The following is a 14,789-nucleotide window of genomic DNA, read 5'->3' as shown; positions in this document are numbered from 1 at the left end:
AAAGGTAAAGAGACTATTAACAGCAGCAAGGGAAAAGCAACAAGTTACATACAAGGGAACTCCTATAAGGCTATTAGCTGACTTTTCAGTAGAAACTCTGCAGGCCAGAAATGAATGGCACAGTATATTCAAAGTGATGAAAGGGAAAAACCTACAACAAAGAACACTCTACTCAGCAAGGCTGAGATTTGATGGAGAGATCAAAAGTTTTATAGATAACCAAAAGCTAAAAGAGTTCAGCATCACCAAGTCAGTTTTAGAAGAACTATTAAAGGGATTTCTTAAGCAAAAAAGAAAAGGCCACAACTAGAAACATGAAAACTACAAAAGTAAAAAGCTCATAGGTAAAGGCAAATACACAGTAAATGTAGTAAATCAACCACGTATACAGATACTAGGAAGGTTAAGAGACGATAGTAGCAAAATCATCTATATATCCATAATAAGCAGTTAAGGGATACACAAGACAAACAGATGTAAAATTTGATGTCAAAAACAGTAATTATGAGGGGAGGAGAGTAAAAATTCAGGATTATTAAAATGTGTTTCACATTAAGAAATCAGCAAATTAATCACATACACACATATAAGTATATATACACACATATAAATACACACACACATACACCTCATGGTAACTACAAACCAAAAATCTGTAATATTTACATACACACAACAGAAAGGAATCTAACACTAAAGATAGTCATCAAATCACAAGGGAAGAGAACAAAAGAACAAAATTACTACAAAAACAACCCCCAAACAACTACCAAAATGGCAATAAGTACATACATATCAATAATTACTTCAAATGTAAATGGACTAAATGCTCCCATCTAAAGACATAAAGTGGCTGAATGGTTACAGAAATAAGATGCTACCTACAAGAAATTCATTGCAGATCTAAAGACACACACACAGACTGAAAGTGAGGGGGTGGAAAAAAGTATTCCATGCAAATACAAATCAAAAGAAAGCTGGGGTGGCAATACTTTTATCAGACAAAATAGACTTCAAAACAAAGACTGTTACAAGGAACGAAGAAGGACATTACATAATGATCAAGCTATCAATCCAAAAAGAAGATACAATAATCATAAATATATATGCACCCAACCTAGAAGTACCTATATAAAGCAAGTATTAACAGACATAAAGGGAGAAAATGACAGTAACACAATAATAGTGGTTCACATCCCTCTTACATCAATGGACAGACTGAGACAGAAAATCAATAAGGAAATACTGGCCTTAAATGACACATTAGACCAGATGGCCTTAACAGAATCATATGGAACATTCCATCCAAAAGCAGCAGAATACACATTCTTTTCAAGTGCACATTGAACATCCTCCAAGATAGATAGATCATATGCTAGGTCAAAAAACAAGCCTCAGTAAACTTAAAACTGAAATCATAATCAAGCATCTTTTCCAACCACAACACTATGAGAGTAGAAATCAACTATAAGAAAAAACCTGCAAAACCCACAAACACATGGAGGTTAAACAATATACTACTAAGCAACCAATGAACCACTTAAGAAATCAAAGAATAAATTTAAAAATACCTGGAAACAAAACAAAACCAAAATGATCCAAAACCTATGGGACGCAGAAAAAGCAGTTCTAAGAGAAAAGTTTATAGCAATACAAGCTTACCTCAGGAAACAAGAAAAACTTCAAATAAACAACCAATGTTTACACCTAAAGGAGCTAGTAAAAGAAGAACAAACAAAACCCAAAGTTATTAGAAGGAAAAATGATACAGATCAGAGTAGAAATAAATGAAATAAAGACAAAAAATCAATAGAAAAGATCAATGAAACTAAAAGCTAGTTCTTTGAAAAGATAAACAAAATTGAAAAACCTTTAGCCAGACTCATCAAGGAAAAAAAAAGAGGGTTCAAATCAATAAAATCAGAAATAAAAAAAGAGAAGTTACAACCAAAACCATAGAAATACAAAGGATTGTAAGAGATTACTCTGAACAACCATATGCCAATACAATGGACAACCTAGATGAAATAGACAAATTCCTAGCAATGTACAATCTCCCAAGACTAACCCAGGAAGAAATAGGAAGTATGAGCAGACTAATTACCAGTAATGAAATTGAATCAGTAATTTTTTTTTTTAATTTGCAAAAAAACAGAAGTCCAGGACCAGATGGCTTCACAGGTGAATTCTACCATTCAGAGAAGAGTTAACACCTATCCTTCTTCAACTGTTTTTAAAAAAGTGGCAGAGGAATTAACACTTCCACTCTCGTTCTATGAGGCCAGCATCATCCTGATTCCAAAACCAGACAAAGATACCATACACACAAAATTTACAAGCCAGTATCACTAAAGAACATAGATGCAAAAATACTCAACAAAATTTCAGCAAATGAATCAAACAATACATTAAAAGGATCATGGGTCAACATTTGCAAATCAATCAATGTGATACACCACATTAACACATTGAAGAATAAAAACCATATGATCATCTCAACAGATATAGAAAAAGCTTTTGACAAAATTCAACATCCATTTATGATAAAAATTCTCCAGAAAGTGGGTACAGAGGGAATATACCTCAGCCTAATCAAGGTCATGTATAATAACCCCACAGCTAACACCATACTCAATGGTGAAAATCTGGAAGCTTTCACCAAAGATCAGGAACAAGATAAGGATGCCCACTCTCACATTTTTAGTCAACATATTGGAAGTTCTGGCCACATCAAACCAGACAAGAAAAAGAAAAGAAATCCAAATTAGAAAGGAAGACATAAAACTGTCACTGTTTGCAGATGACATGGTACTATACACAGAATATCCTAAAAGACAGCACCATAACTACTAGAGCTCACCAGTAAATTCAGTAAAGTTGCAGAGTACATAATTAATATACAGAAATATGTTGCATTTCTATACAGTAACAATGAACTATTAGAAAGCAAAATTAATGAAACTATCCTATTTACAATCACACTGAAAAGAATAAAATACCTAGGAATAAATCTACCTAAGGAGGCAAAAGACCTGTACTCAGAAAACTGTAAGACATTGATGAAAGTGAAGACGATACAAACAGATGGAAAGATGTTCCGTGTTCACGGACTGGAAGAATTAATATTGTTAAAATTGTCATACTACTCAAGGCAATCTACAGATTCAGTGCAATCCCTATCAAAATACCAGTATCATTTTCCACAGAACTAGAACAAATAATTTGTACAGAAACACTAAAGATCCCTAATAGCCAAAACAGTCTTAAAGAACAGAGCTAGAGGTATCACACCCCGACTTCAGGCTGTACTGCAAAGCTTTAGGAATCAAAACAGTATCATACCGGCACAAAAACAGACACGTAGATCAGTGGAACAGAATAGAGAGCCAGAAATAAATCCACACACTTAAGGACAAAGAATCTACAACAAAGGAGGCAGGATACACAAAGAAGGAAAGACAGTCTCTTCAATAAGTGGTGCTGAGAAAACTGGACAGCTACATGTGAAAGAATGAAATTAAAACATTTTCTAACACCATATACAAAATAAATTCAAAATGGGTTAAAGACCTAAATGTAACACTGGAAACCATTTAACTCCTAGAAGAGACATAGGCAGAACAGTCTTTGACATAAATCATAGAAATTTTTTTTTGATCTATCTCCTAAGACAAAGGAAACAAAAGCAAAAATAAACAAATGGGAGCTAATTAAACTTAAAAACTTTTGCACAGCAAAGGAAACCATCGACAAAACAAAAAGACAACCTACTGAATGGGAGAAAATATTTGCAAATGATATACCAAGGGGTGAATATCCAAAATACATAAACAGCTCATACAACTCAGCATCAAATAACAAACAACATGAGTGAAAAATGGGCAGAAGATATGAATAGACATTTTTCCAAGGAAGGCATACAGATGGCCAAAAGGCACATGAAAAGACGCTCAGCATCACTAATCATCAGAGAAGTGCCTATCAAAACCACAAAGAGATACCACTTTACATCTGTCAGAATGGCTATCAAAAAGACCATAAAAAACAAATGTTGGGGAGGATGTGCACAAAAGGGAACCTTTGTGCACTGTTAGTGGGAATGTAAATTGGTGTAGCAACTATGGAAAGCAGTATGGAGGTTTCTCAAAAAAATAAAAGCAGAACTACCATATGATTCAACAGTTCTACTCCTGCATATATATATCCAAAGAAAACAAATGCTAATTCAAAAAGATACATGTGCACCCCAAAGTTCATAGCAGCATTATTTACAATAGCCAAGATATGGAAGAACCTAAGTATGTATCAGCTGATGAATGGACAAGATGATGTGGCGTATGCATACAATGGAACAGTGCTCAACCACACAAAAGAATAAGATCTTCCCATTTGCAACAACATGGATGGACCTGGAGGGTATTATGCTTAGTGGAATAAGACAGAGAAAGACAGTTATCATTTATATGTGGAATCTAAAAAATAAAACTATTGAATATAACAAAAAAAAGTAACAGGCTCAAAGATATAGAGAACAAACTAGTGTTTACCACTGGGGAGAGGGAAGGAGGGAGGGGCAAGATGGAGTAGGGGATTAAGAGACACAAACTACTATATCTAAAATAAATAAGCTACAAGGATATAGTGTGCAGCACAGGGAATAGAGCCAGTATTTTATAATAACTATAAATGGAGTGGTAATCTATAAAACTTTTGAGTCACTATGTTGTACACCTGAAGCTAATATAATACTGTAAATCAACTATCAGTGAAAAAATAGACTGGGTGCGGTAAACTGCTCAGCAAGTTGCTTTCACATTAAGATTCATTTAAAGGCAACAGATGGAAGATAAAGAGAGCTGGGCATTGCAGCAGTACAAAAATCAATGCGTTTCTTTTAAGGCAAAGAGGTTTTGAGATTTGCTACAGACACTTACTGCCATGAACCTCTAAAAACCTCCCAAACTAGGCTGATCCTCTTTAAATTTCTGAAGTAGAAACCTACCTGTAGCCTGCGAAGTGGTGTATGATTGATCCAGTTGTCAGGCATCAGAAGACGGGTTCCTTACGATTGTCTGTAGTAAAAAGTCCCACCACTACACAGGGCAAAAATTGGAGAGCTTTTGAAACTGCACACAAGCACTTGAAAGGTAATGGTGAATGGAAACACCTGCAAGAAATGTATCACTTTTATTAAGAAACAATGGTTGTACAATTTAAGATAAAAACCAGGTGTCTGATGAGTTGTTTCAGAAGGTAGAAAATTGCTCTTTGTGAGAAATCATGGTAAAAAGACTCATTCCATTTGTTGGGCCAAACATTTTATTCAGAATCTTCCTTTCCTTCTTAACTCTCTGCTCAAATAACTCATAAGGCTGGAAGCCGACATTTGATATTTACACAGCTCAAAATCTGAATGCTCACTAATGTTCTACATCCTCCACCGCTGTCTAGTCCCTCCTCCTCCTCCAATCTTTGTTCTTAAATTGTAATGCTGAATCAAGAGCTCAGAGGCTGAATAAATCAAATCCCCACCAGCCCTCCCCTAGCCCCACGCCACATAATCTGTTAGGAAATCCTACTTTGAAAATCATCCTCTTTTTTGGAGGAGGATACCATTCTCTGGAATGAAAGCAACTAGCACAGAAATGACTTGTGATTGCAAGTGATACACAAAGACAGTTTTATTGCTCTGGGGAGTAACTACTGCTTCTCTTGTTGTTTCACGGGAGTCTTCTTTACATCTGAAAAGAAATAAATAATTCAATGTGCCAAGGAACTGTTACAGCCTTCTCCTTTAAAAAATGTAAGTCATGACTTCTAAATGTAGACCAAGCTCTTCCCCCCTACCTATCTGTGGTACCCTTGTAGCTTGCCTTACTTGATTGAAATTGAGGAAATTTGGTAGGATGTTTAGTGATTTCATAGGTAAAGCTCAGGGAAGTGGTGTCAGCATGATACCGAGACGACAAAAGGACAATGTGCCCCAGGCACCAGCCAATACAAACCAACTACCTATGGTGAGGTTAAGGGTCACCCCAAGCAGCCTACTTCAGAAACTTCTAAGAATCCTAATAGAACCCTGAGGGCATGTCCCTGCACTGAGCACCAAATGATGTAAGACGCTAAGTCCATAATTCTCTGCCCTCCTCGCACCAGGTAACCAGAGAGCAAAAGCTGCACCCCCCCCATCCCTGGTGTATATCCTCCCTTCTGTCTCTGGCTTAGAACCTTAGGAATGTTTCCTCTTATTTGTGTTCCTGCCAACCAGCTGATGAAGAGTGGGAACAGGAATTAGAAGCCATCATCAGGTGAGGGAATAAGATCTTAGCAAGCGTTCATTTACTCCTGGGATGCAAGTCAGACTCTGTGCAGGGGCTGGCAGTACAGAACTGAGTGAGATGTCATCCCTGGTCCCTCTCTTCTCTGCACTGTCCACTGTGAAGAAGCTGCTAGAAAGAGCACACTACAGAGTCTCCCACCCCAGCCCGGTACATACTGAATGTATTCCGACACTTATGACTAGTTCTTTTACTGACAAATATTGTTTATACTTATTTTCAAATGTCACACCAATCAGTTAGTAACAATGGATTTTATCTATACTGACAGTTCTTTCAACCTAAGAATGAACTGTCACAGATGAGTTCCCCGCACACTTTTCAGGATAAAGCTATTGAGAATAAAATGCTTTGTTTATCTAATAAGGGCAGAATTACTCATAATTCTATTTACTCCTAGCCAAAGAGAAAAAACTACAACAAATGGAGGATCTCGATTTCAGATCTCCATGCCATTCTTCTCCATGTGCATCTGTCAGATGCTCAGGTCTTTGCTACAATGTCTGCCATGCCAGCTGGTCCACCGATGAGCACGTCCACTGGCCCAGAGCTAATTTACTGGTTTACGGTTATTCCCGACCTGGTGTTTTCCACCTCCCCTCACCACAGGCATCTGGCACTGCGAGCAAAATCAGCTGGAGGTAGTGTAAAAAGAGTAAAGTATGAAAACTACTGTTTTCCAAATACAGACAGGAACGGTGGTAAGGATTCTCAGCCCCACCCTGAGCTGTAACAGAAAATATTAACATTTTTACATTAACCCTTCACATTCATACTCATTACACATATACTCATATATTCCGCCAGATATTCTCATCCTCACAGACACCCCCACCCCAGTATCAGTGCTTATAACAGTGTATAACAAAATACATGCTACACAGATATATATACCCTGTAAAAATCCACAAAAACACCCAGAAGCCCCAAAGAATAGAGGCATAAACAGATACAAGAATAGAGCTGTTACTCAGCAGAAAAGTATCCAAGTGAACGGAGGCTGATGAAGAAACTGGACATGGGGGTTAGGAAGTTAAAAAATATATGCAGAAGGGAGGAAAGGCACTCAGGAAATGACCACAAGGTATTTATTAGAATCCTTAAAATATATCAGGTCATCTTCCCAGAAGAATGGAAAAGGTTTGGTGGAAGTGGCACAGACCAACTCAGCTTTCACGGTTTTTCTTCACTTGACGCAATGACCAAATTCAAGCTCCACAGCATTTCATTTTGGATAACTAGGCAGGAAGAAGGTACAAAAAAATCCAACTATTTGAATTGTGTCTAAATACTTTAGAACTTGATAGAAACTTATCAAGTGCATTAATGGTTTTAGTTGGATAAAAAAGCAAATAAAGGGTCAAAATAAATTCCTATTAAAAAATGAAAAAGCGTTTGTAATGTGACAAGAATTGTAGTAAAGAATAGACATTAAATTAAAATAATTCACATGTCCACTGTTTTCTCCTGTTACCTCATCTAGGACTCTGGTCAAGCTGCGAAGTGGGCACAGAAGTACACACACACACAGTATGTTTTCTGGCTGGTCTCATTTGTTATTTGATCTTCTAAGGGTTTTGTTAACAAACTATACCCTCTATCTGTGGGGCACAAAATTACATAGTCTTAACCCAGAGAAAGAGGAGACGACTTTAAGAGACCTTTCTCCTCCAGTTAGTAGGTATCTGACCCTCTGCAAAACGTTTTTTTTTTCCCTTTTAAAAGGGGCTGAAATCAATTTCAGCCTGGATTGAAAACTAAGTTAACCAAGGGGAATAAATTGTTTTTAAAAATATTAACTGGTGTCTGTTAGATGTATTTCCTTATATCCAAAGACGAGAGATAAAAGCCAATTCCCACAGCACGTCCGGCATCCTGTTCTTACACGCGCTCATTGTGTTGTACGCGGGCCCTCATCTGCCCACACGTATCCTCCTGTTAATAAGACCAACAGAGGTATTCAGACTGAGAGGAACACATATTCACTAAAACCAGAATTTAAAACCTAATCGGCTCAGTTAAATGCTGTCTGTGTACATCAACACTGTTTCGGTTACTAGGAAAGGTAACATTTCCCATCGACATAAAAAGGGTGATTACTATAAATGTAAAGCTTTGTCCAGAGTTATCCTGTCAAGACTCCAGATATGCAGCTACCAAACAGCCCCGAGGGACAGGTTCTGCTATGAAACAGTAAGAAAAGTAGCTTTTGTTGTTGTTTAAGAGGGTATTTAACACGTGGTATTCATAGCACCATCAGTCTGAGGACCTCTACATAGTTCAAGGACAGTACCTTTCGAGTCCATGCACAGGTTCGCGCCTCATTCAGCATCGCTTAGCACAGACCCTCACTGGCACCGCACAGCTGTCCATGTCCAGATCAACAAATTGATCTGAAAACCCTCTAACTTTGGAGAAACAGTAGCCACATTTTAGGTATCAAAAATCCCAAGGCAGCTTAAGAGACCTCCCCAAAGTGACCCAGTGGTTCTAGGACACTTATCTCAGACCCTATCAGAGAACAGCTCGACAGTGGAATAAACACACCACCCCTTGGGCGAGCCCAGGAGACGCAGGGAGCAGCCTCTTGATCTAAGAACACAGCCTGCATCCAGTGCAAAAGGAGAGGCCTCTGTCCGGGTGCAAAGAGAGGAGCTGGTGAGTCTGCTGGCCTCCAGAGCACGTACCTGGGTGAGGCGGTGGAGGCCCAGGCTAAGTGAAGAACAGAGATAAAAACACTCACTTCTGTGCTCCATTCTCCTCTTGAGTGATCACAAACCACACAAGAGCACACACACACACCTACACACACTACCCTGACCCTGGTCCTCTCTCTCAAAAGTATCACATGGGAGGAAAATTGGACCTTTGAGATGATTAGCAAAAGAGCGTCATGTTTCTACATATAATAAACCACATACCCCCGCATAGTGATCAAGAACATTAAGATGCCTTATTAAAAAAATAAATAACGAGAAAAACTTTCCATGTTGGTTGTGATTTGGCCCGATTGACGCACCACACCCACTAGAAACGGGTTTACTCATTAGCCTGACTGGTCATGACTCTATCAGAGATGCCGGGCAGAGCTGAATCTCTCTGGGTAAGAAGCCTTTCAAAGACCTGCCCACTTGGAACCAGCCCGGCAGGGGAGCCGTGGCTCTCTGGGTGCCACCAGGGCCAGGCTTCTCCTGGCGTTACCATCTCAGCTCCAGGCTGATGGGCTGCATGTAGAAGGCTGGGAGGAAATGTCTGTCTTTCCTAATTCATACACAACCTCTCTTTCTTATTAATGTTGAGCCATAGAGGGATGCTGCAGGTTTGTTCTAAGTACAGAACACAGGAGGTGTGAAAGCGTATGACTTCTGCGTAGGAAAAAAAACCCCAGCAAAACGTGGAAAAGGATTCCCACCGGGCCTGCTCCGGTGTCGGCAGGGCTCCTGGGGACGACCACTTCTCTCCCAGCACAGCAGAGAAGGTCCAGCCCCAGTGTCACCCGTGTCTCTGTTCCTTTGGCCACTTGTTGTTCCTGGTGAAGGTGCCTCAAGTGTCTGACTGACTGAAAAGTTCTGCTGAGGGGTGGCAGGGTGACAGAACAAGGGGACAAGGCCACAGAAGCATAATGACTGTTGTGGCCGGGAATCTTCAGAACAGCAACAAAAGGGATCATCTTGTCCGAGACCACGGATGTAAAACCAGCAGCTCTGGGGACGCAGACGTCAGTAAGCACAGTGCTGAATATTCTGGTAAACAAAACATACACCAAATGGACCGGCTGTTCAACCATAGAGAACTGTTTTTTCTGTTTCAGGGTTGAGGGGCTTCTAATCCAGAGTCCATAAATGTCATCTTTATAGTCATGAGAAACCCGAGAAGTCCCCTCTCTGAGGATTCTCTGGTGCAGGGCTGGTTCGATGCGTGGGGCTTAATTCGGCACGAACCAAGGTGAAATGGTGGCCGCATCCGGCTCCCCTCTGCCTCCGGTCTCTCAACTCCAGGCAGGCGTCAGTTCTTCTTGTCCTCCTTCTGAGGCTGGCCTTTGCTGGTCCCCAGGTTGTTCCACACCTCTGTGTACATGAGGGTCCCAAGGAAGACAAACAAGGTGCCCAGCCAGTGCCACAGGGTGAAAGGGTTCCGGAAATACAAGATGGAGAAAATGAGGCTCACGAACTTGCGGAGAGTCACGACGAGCGTGACGGTGAGGGAGGCGCACTCTGTGGTGAGGATGAACACACCGCGGATGCACACGTACCTGGAGGGGCGGGGTTAAGGCGGTTTTCGGTGGACTACCGAGAGGGCAGCGGCAGAACCTGCTGGCAAGGATCTGAGCTTCAGTATTCCTACTGAGGGAACCAGAAAACGTGGGGATCAGCTACGGCTGCTCTGAGGCTCTTCCTTGGCCGAACACCCTGCAGAACTCCCGTCCCGCCATTCTGGTTGTGGGGCCTAACGTCAAAGGGCCTGAAGCCCTCCTATGATTATTCTGGATTCTTCTCACAGTTCACACTGAAGGCTGTCTCCCTAGTAATGACAGAGGGTAACTCTCAGTAAAGGCGATCACATCCCTCTTTATTTGATCTGGTCCCCGGTCCTTCCACCCCCTCCTCTACAAAGAATCTCTCTCTGTAGGGCAGTCCTTTGAGGTGACTTCAGAGGAATGAGGTCAATCTCAGTTGTTTCAAAGATGATTTTTAGAAAGGGCTTGAGGTCATTCAAAAGAACGTTTTTAAAAAAAAAAGTAGGTTTTCATTAATTTGAAATTTTTTGCAGAATTTTGAGACAGCCTGTGAAATATCCTAGGATGGTAGAAATCACAGAGCATTGGTGTCATATGCTAATTCTTGATTACCCACTGATTTCCACACCTGCACCTAGAGCTTCTCCTTCATGGTGCCCTGTGGCTGACTGACCCTCCGACCACCACTGTCTCTCCGGCCCCCCACAAAGGAGCTCGCTGGCTGGGCTTGTCTCCCACTTACTGCAGAACAGATCAAGGCAAAAACAAAACTCATGTCACTGCACCATTAGAAGAAAAGGATAAACTTTCCTGGGCCAAAATAACACAGAGATGACTGGATGGCAGAGGAGTGCAAAGGATACTGAGTGATGACATTCATGAGGAGGTAGAACCACATGATGGGCACTGTCACACCAATGCCTGGAACTTGATACAGTTCTGCAAAGATTAAGAGAGGACAGTTGCATCACTTTTGACGGCTTAAGTCTTCATCTTTTTTGAATCGAGTAATACAGGTGAACATAACAGAGGCAGCAACGTTCTCTCTCGCAGAGACATTTGGACCTTCCACCACTTTACTTGCCTTGATTCCAGAATATTATCAGCCTCAAGAGTCATTTCACTGGTTCCTTAAAACAAATTATAATTTATTTTACTTTTAAAATAGACTCTTTACCATTTGCCTGAATAGGACCCCACTTTACAAAGAAAGACTGTGAAACACAGAGAAGTTCAAAATGATATGGTCTTAACTGACCATTAATACAAGATGAGAGACAACCTATAACTAAATGCCATTTGGAAATATGTTCAATACTGCTAGTAACCAATTCTAAGTTATACAAGGCTGTACCATTCTGTATCTATTAAATTAGCTGTTAAACATTGATAAATAATATCCTAATCTGGCAAAATGGTGGTGAAACTGGCAGCCATTCAGTGGGTGGTAGCATAAATTGGTGTTTTTTTAAAAAATCAATTTCATATTATGTATCAAGGGGCCATAAAAGTACTGCTACTCACTTTTAGGAGTTAATCGTAGTTACCTTAAAAGAAGAAAAAAGTTCTACATGCATCGCAGTAGTATTTGTAATAAGGAAAAACTCTGAATCAATCTAAATGTCCAATGATAGAGCAAGGACTATGTAAGCAAAGATACTTTAACTAGATGAGGCATTATATATTTGATATAAACAAAGATCATACACAGTCACATAAAAAACTCAGAATGAAAGTGAGAAAGCAAGTGTAAAATTATACCTACACAAGGATTACACAAGAATATATGTAAATAGTGTTGGGAAGGACACCGATAAAATGAAATTAGCTCATGGGTAGGGTGATCGAACTGTACCTTTTCTTCCTTTAAATACGTACTTATGTTAGCTTTATATAATGAGGCCTACACAGTACATACTTGGGAGGAAATAAAATATCCAAGATCAAAGAAAATAAGGACATATACACCCTTGAAGGGTCAGTTTTTCTGAATTGCTGAATTGTTTGGGGCTTTGAATTATACAGCATAACTCAGGAAAGTCTAACAAAGTGATGTTGCAATCTGGTTAGTAAATGAACATTAATTTTCTTTTGCAAAAAATAACATTTCATATACCTAAATAAAGATAACTTGTTATAATTGTATGTCTGACTAGTGGGAAATCCCAATATTATACTGTCTCTGAAACACTTAGCAAGTACTGAAATGAAAAGTAAGCTACCAAGTGTTATTACTATTTAATAACTTCAGAGATCCACTGTATCAGTTTGCTGGGGAAAGAGGCAATTAGTAGGGCTTTATTTAGACGAATGTTCAGTGCCCTTAGGAAATTCTAGGATAAAAGGTTCATCTCAGACACTTAAGCAAGAGAAAAAAATGTATACTTAGGGGTGATTCTAAGGAAGTTGAAGGCAGATTCTTAAAAAAAAATTATATAAATACCCATCCCTGCAACTTTTAGAAGGAACATTCTAGTAACTAAATCATTATTAATCCCAAGGAATTTGACAATGTGTTTATTTCAATAGCCCTTTGCTATGTGGGGGCCCTAAGAGACCTGAAAAATCACTGCATCAAAAATCAGCTATATGTCAATTATATCTCAGTTTAAAAAGTCAGAAATGACCGAGTAATTCAGAGCCTTAAAAACTTTCTTACACTCTACCTTCATTACACTTATTTGTGGGCAAATGGGAGAGGCAATTTTGCAAACAGAGAACAACCACAACTTCACAGTCCACAATCAGAGAGCAAACAAATGTTCACTGAGCAGCTACTGTCATTCTATGCAACACACTTGCCGCTTTAGGTCTGAACAACATAAAGCCTTAGTTTTAAAAATGTTTCTTTGAAAGAGGCTCACAGATGTAGAGAAGGAAATGGTGGTTACCGGTGGGGAGAGGGAAGGGGGAGGAGCAAGATGGAGGTGGAGGATTAAGAAGTACAAACTGTCAGGTATAAAACAAGCCACAAGGAGGTATTGTACAACATGGGGCATCCAGCCAATATTTTATAATAACTATAAATGGAGTATAACTTTTAAAAATTGTGCTATATTTTATACCTGTAACATATATTATACATCAACTATACTTCAATTAAAAAATACGATATTGTAAAATAAATACATAAACTTAAAAAAAACCCCAAAAGACGAAAATGTTTCTTTGTTCCTTGTGTATTCACTGTCTGTATAACACACATTCTTTTAATAGATAATCAGATTATACAAGTAATTTCTCTCAAGTTAACTGGCAATAGCTTATTAAACAACCACTTTAAAAAATCATAGCTAACTTACAATGTAGACTTTTGAACTAATTTTGCTGATTCCTACCGCCTACCTACTCTGTAACTAGGAAAAAGCCCTGTTGTCATTTTCACCCTCCTGGCTCTGAGGTGGCTCAGCCTGGATCTCTAAGCGGATCTGCCTTTCCCAGCAGAGAAGGATGAACAGGAGTGGAGAGAGCTGGACCACTGCCTAACTGTTCAAGGCTCCAGTCTCTGCAGTGTGTTATTACTATTCATTTGCATTTTCAGAATATCAAACATTCCACATTCAAATGCAAACACACAAATTCCAAAGCAAAATAGAAAGTTTGAAGATACTGTCTTGTTTCATTTGCAAATAACTGAAAAGTGCTTGTTAAAGCTTTTGCTGCTGCAACTACAGATTAATGGCCCTATATTCCTGGAAGGTGGAATGGGGACGACTTCAGGGGGACAGACAATTTCAGGGGGACAGATGATTTGGATAAGATCACGAAAAAATTTCGAATTCCCAGTTTATCCCTTTTCACTCCCTTCCCCCACTGGTAACCATAAATTTGTTTTCTATGTCTGTGAGTCTGTTTCTGTTTTGTAAATAAGTTCATTTGTCTTTTTTTTTTTTTTAGATTCTACGTGTAAGTGACATCATGTGGTATTCTTCTTTCTCTTTTGGCTTACTTCACTCAGAATGACTTCGAGGTTGCAGATACTAACTAATATATATAAAATAGATGAACAAGTTTATAGTGTATAGCACAGGGAATATATTCAATATCTTGTAACCTATGGTGAAGAAGAATATGAGGACAAATGTATATATTCCTATGTGACTGAAGTATTGTGCTGTACACCAGAAACTGACACAACATTGTAAACTGACTGTACTTCAATAAAAATAAATTTTAAAAAATCGTGAAAAAAGCAGTGGTCAAGTCAAGAGTAA

The 14,789-nt window shown here is 39.2% G+C and overlaps 1 protein-coding gene and 1 long non-coding RNA gene across 8 annotated transcripts in view; one reads left to right on the top strand and one right to left on the bottom strand.

The window, feature by feature from the left end:
- The window catches only part of SLC35B4 (solute carrier family 35 member B4), a 47,393-nt gene that overhangs the window by 16,445 nt on the left and 16,159 nt on the right, over nucleotides 1-14,789 (bottom strand). For 3 of the 7 annotated variants that reach the window (XR_012508079.1, XR_012508081.1, XR_012508080.1), the window contains exons 9-11: nucleotides 11,439-11,514; nucleotides 9,751-10,590; nucleotides 5,003-5,167 (exon numbers count right to left, since the gene is read on the bottom strand). Coding sequence is in view for 3 of the 7 variants with exons in the window: in XM_074367041.1 (XP_074223142.1) it covers nucleotides 10,344-10,590; nucleotides 11,439-11,514 (323 nt within the window). In the remaining 4 variants the exon portion in view is untranslated. The other 4 variants (XM_074367041.1, XM_074367044.1, XR_012508082.1 and 1 more) reach the window with 3 other exon arrangements.
- LOC123614676 (uncharacterized) overlaps nucleotides 1-14,789 on the top strand; it is a 20,182-nt gene extending 5,393 nt beyond the window's left edge. The window contains exon 3 of the long non-coding RNA XR_012508083.1: nucleotides 14,473-14,789. This is a non-coding gene — a long non-coding RNA (uncharacterized LOC123614676). The remainder of the gene's footprint in view (nucleotides 1-14,472) is intronic.

This window comes from Camelus bactrianus, chromosome 7, assembly GCF_048773025.1.
Source record: "Camelus bactrianus isolate YW-2024 breed Bactrian camel chromosome 7, ASM4877302v1, whole genome shotgun sequence".
NCBI classification, from domain to species: Eukaryota; Metazoa; Chordata; class Mammalia; order Artiodactyla; family Camelidae; genus Camelus; species Camelus bactrianus.
Note: the sequence above shows the minus strand (reverse complement) of the source record. Positions and strands in the feature narration are given on the sequence as shown.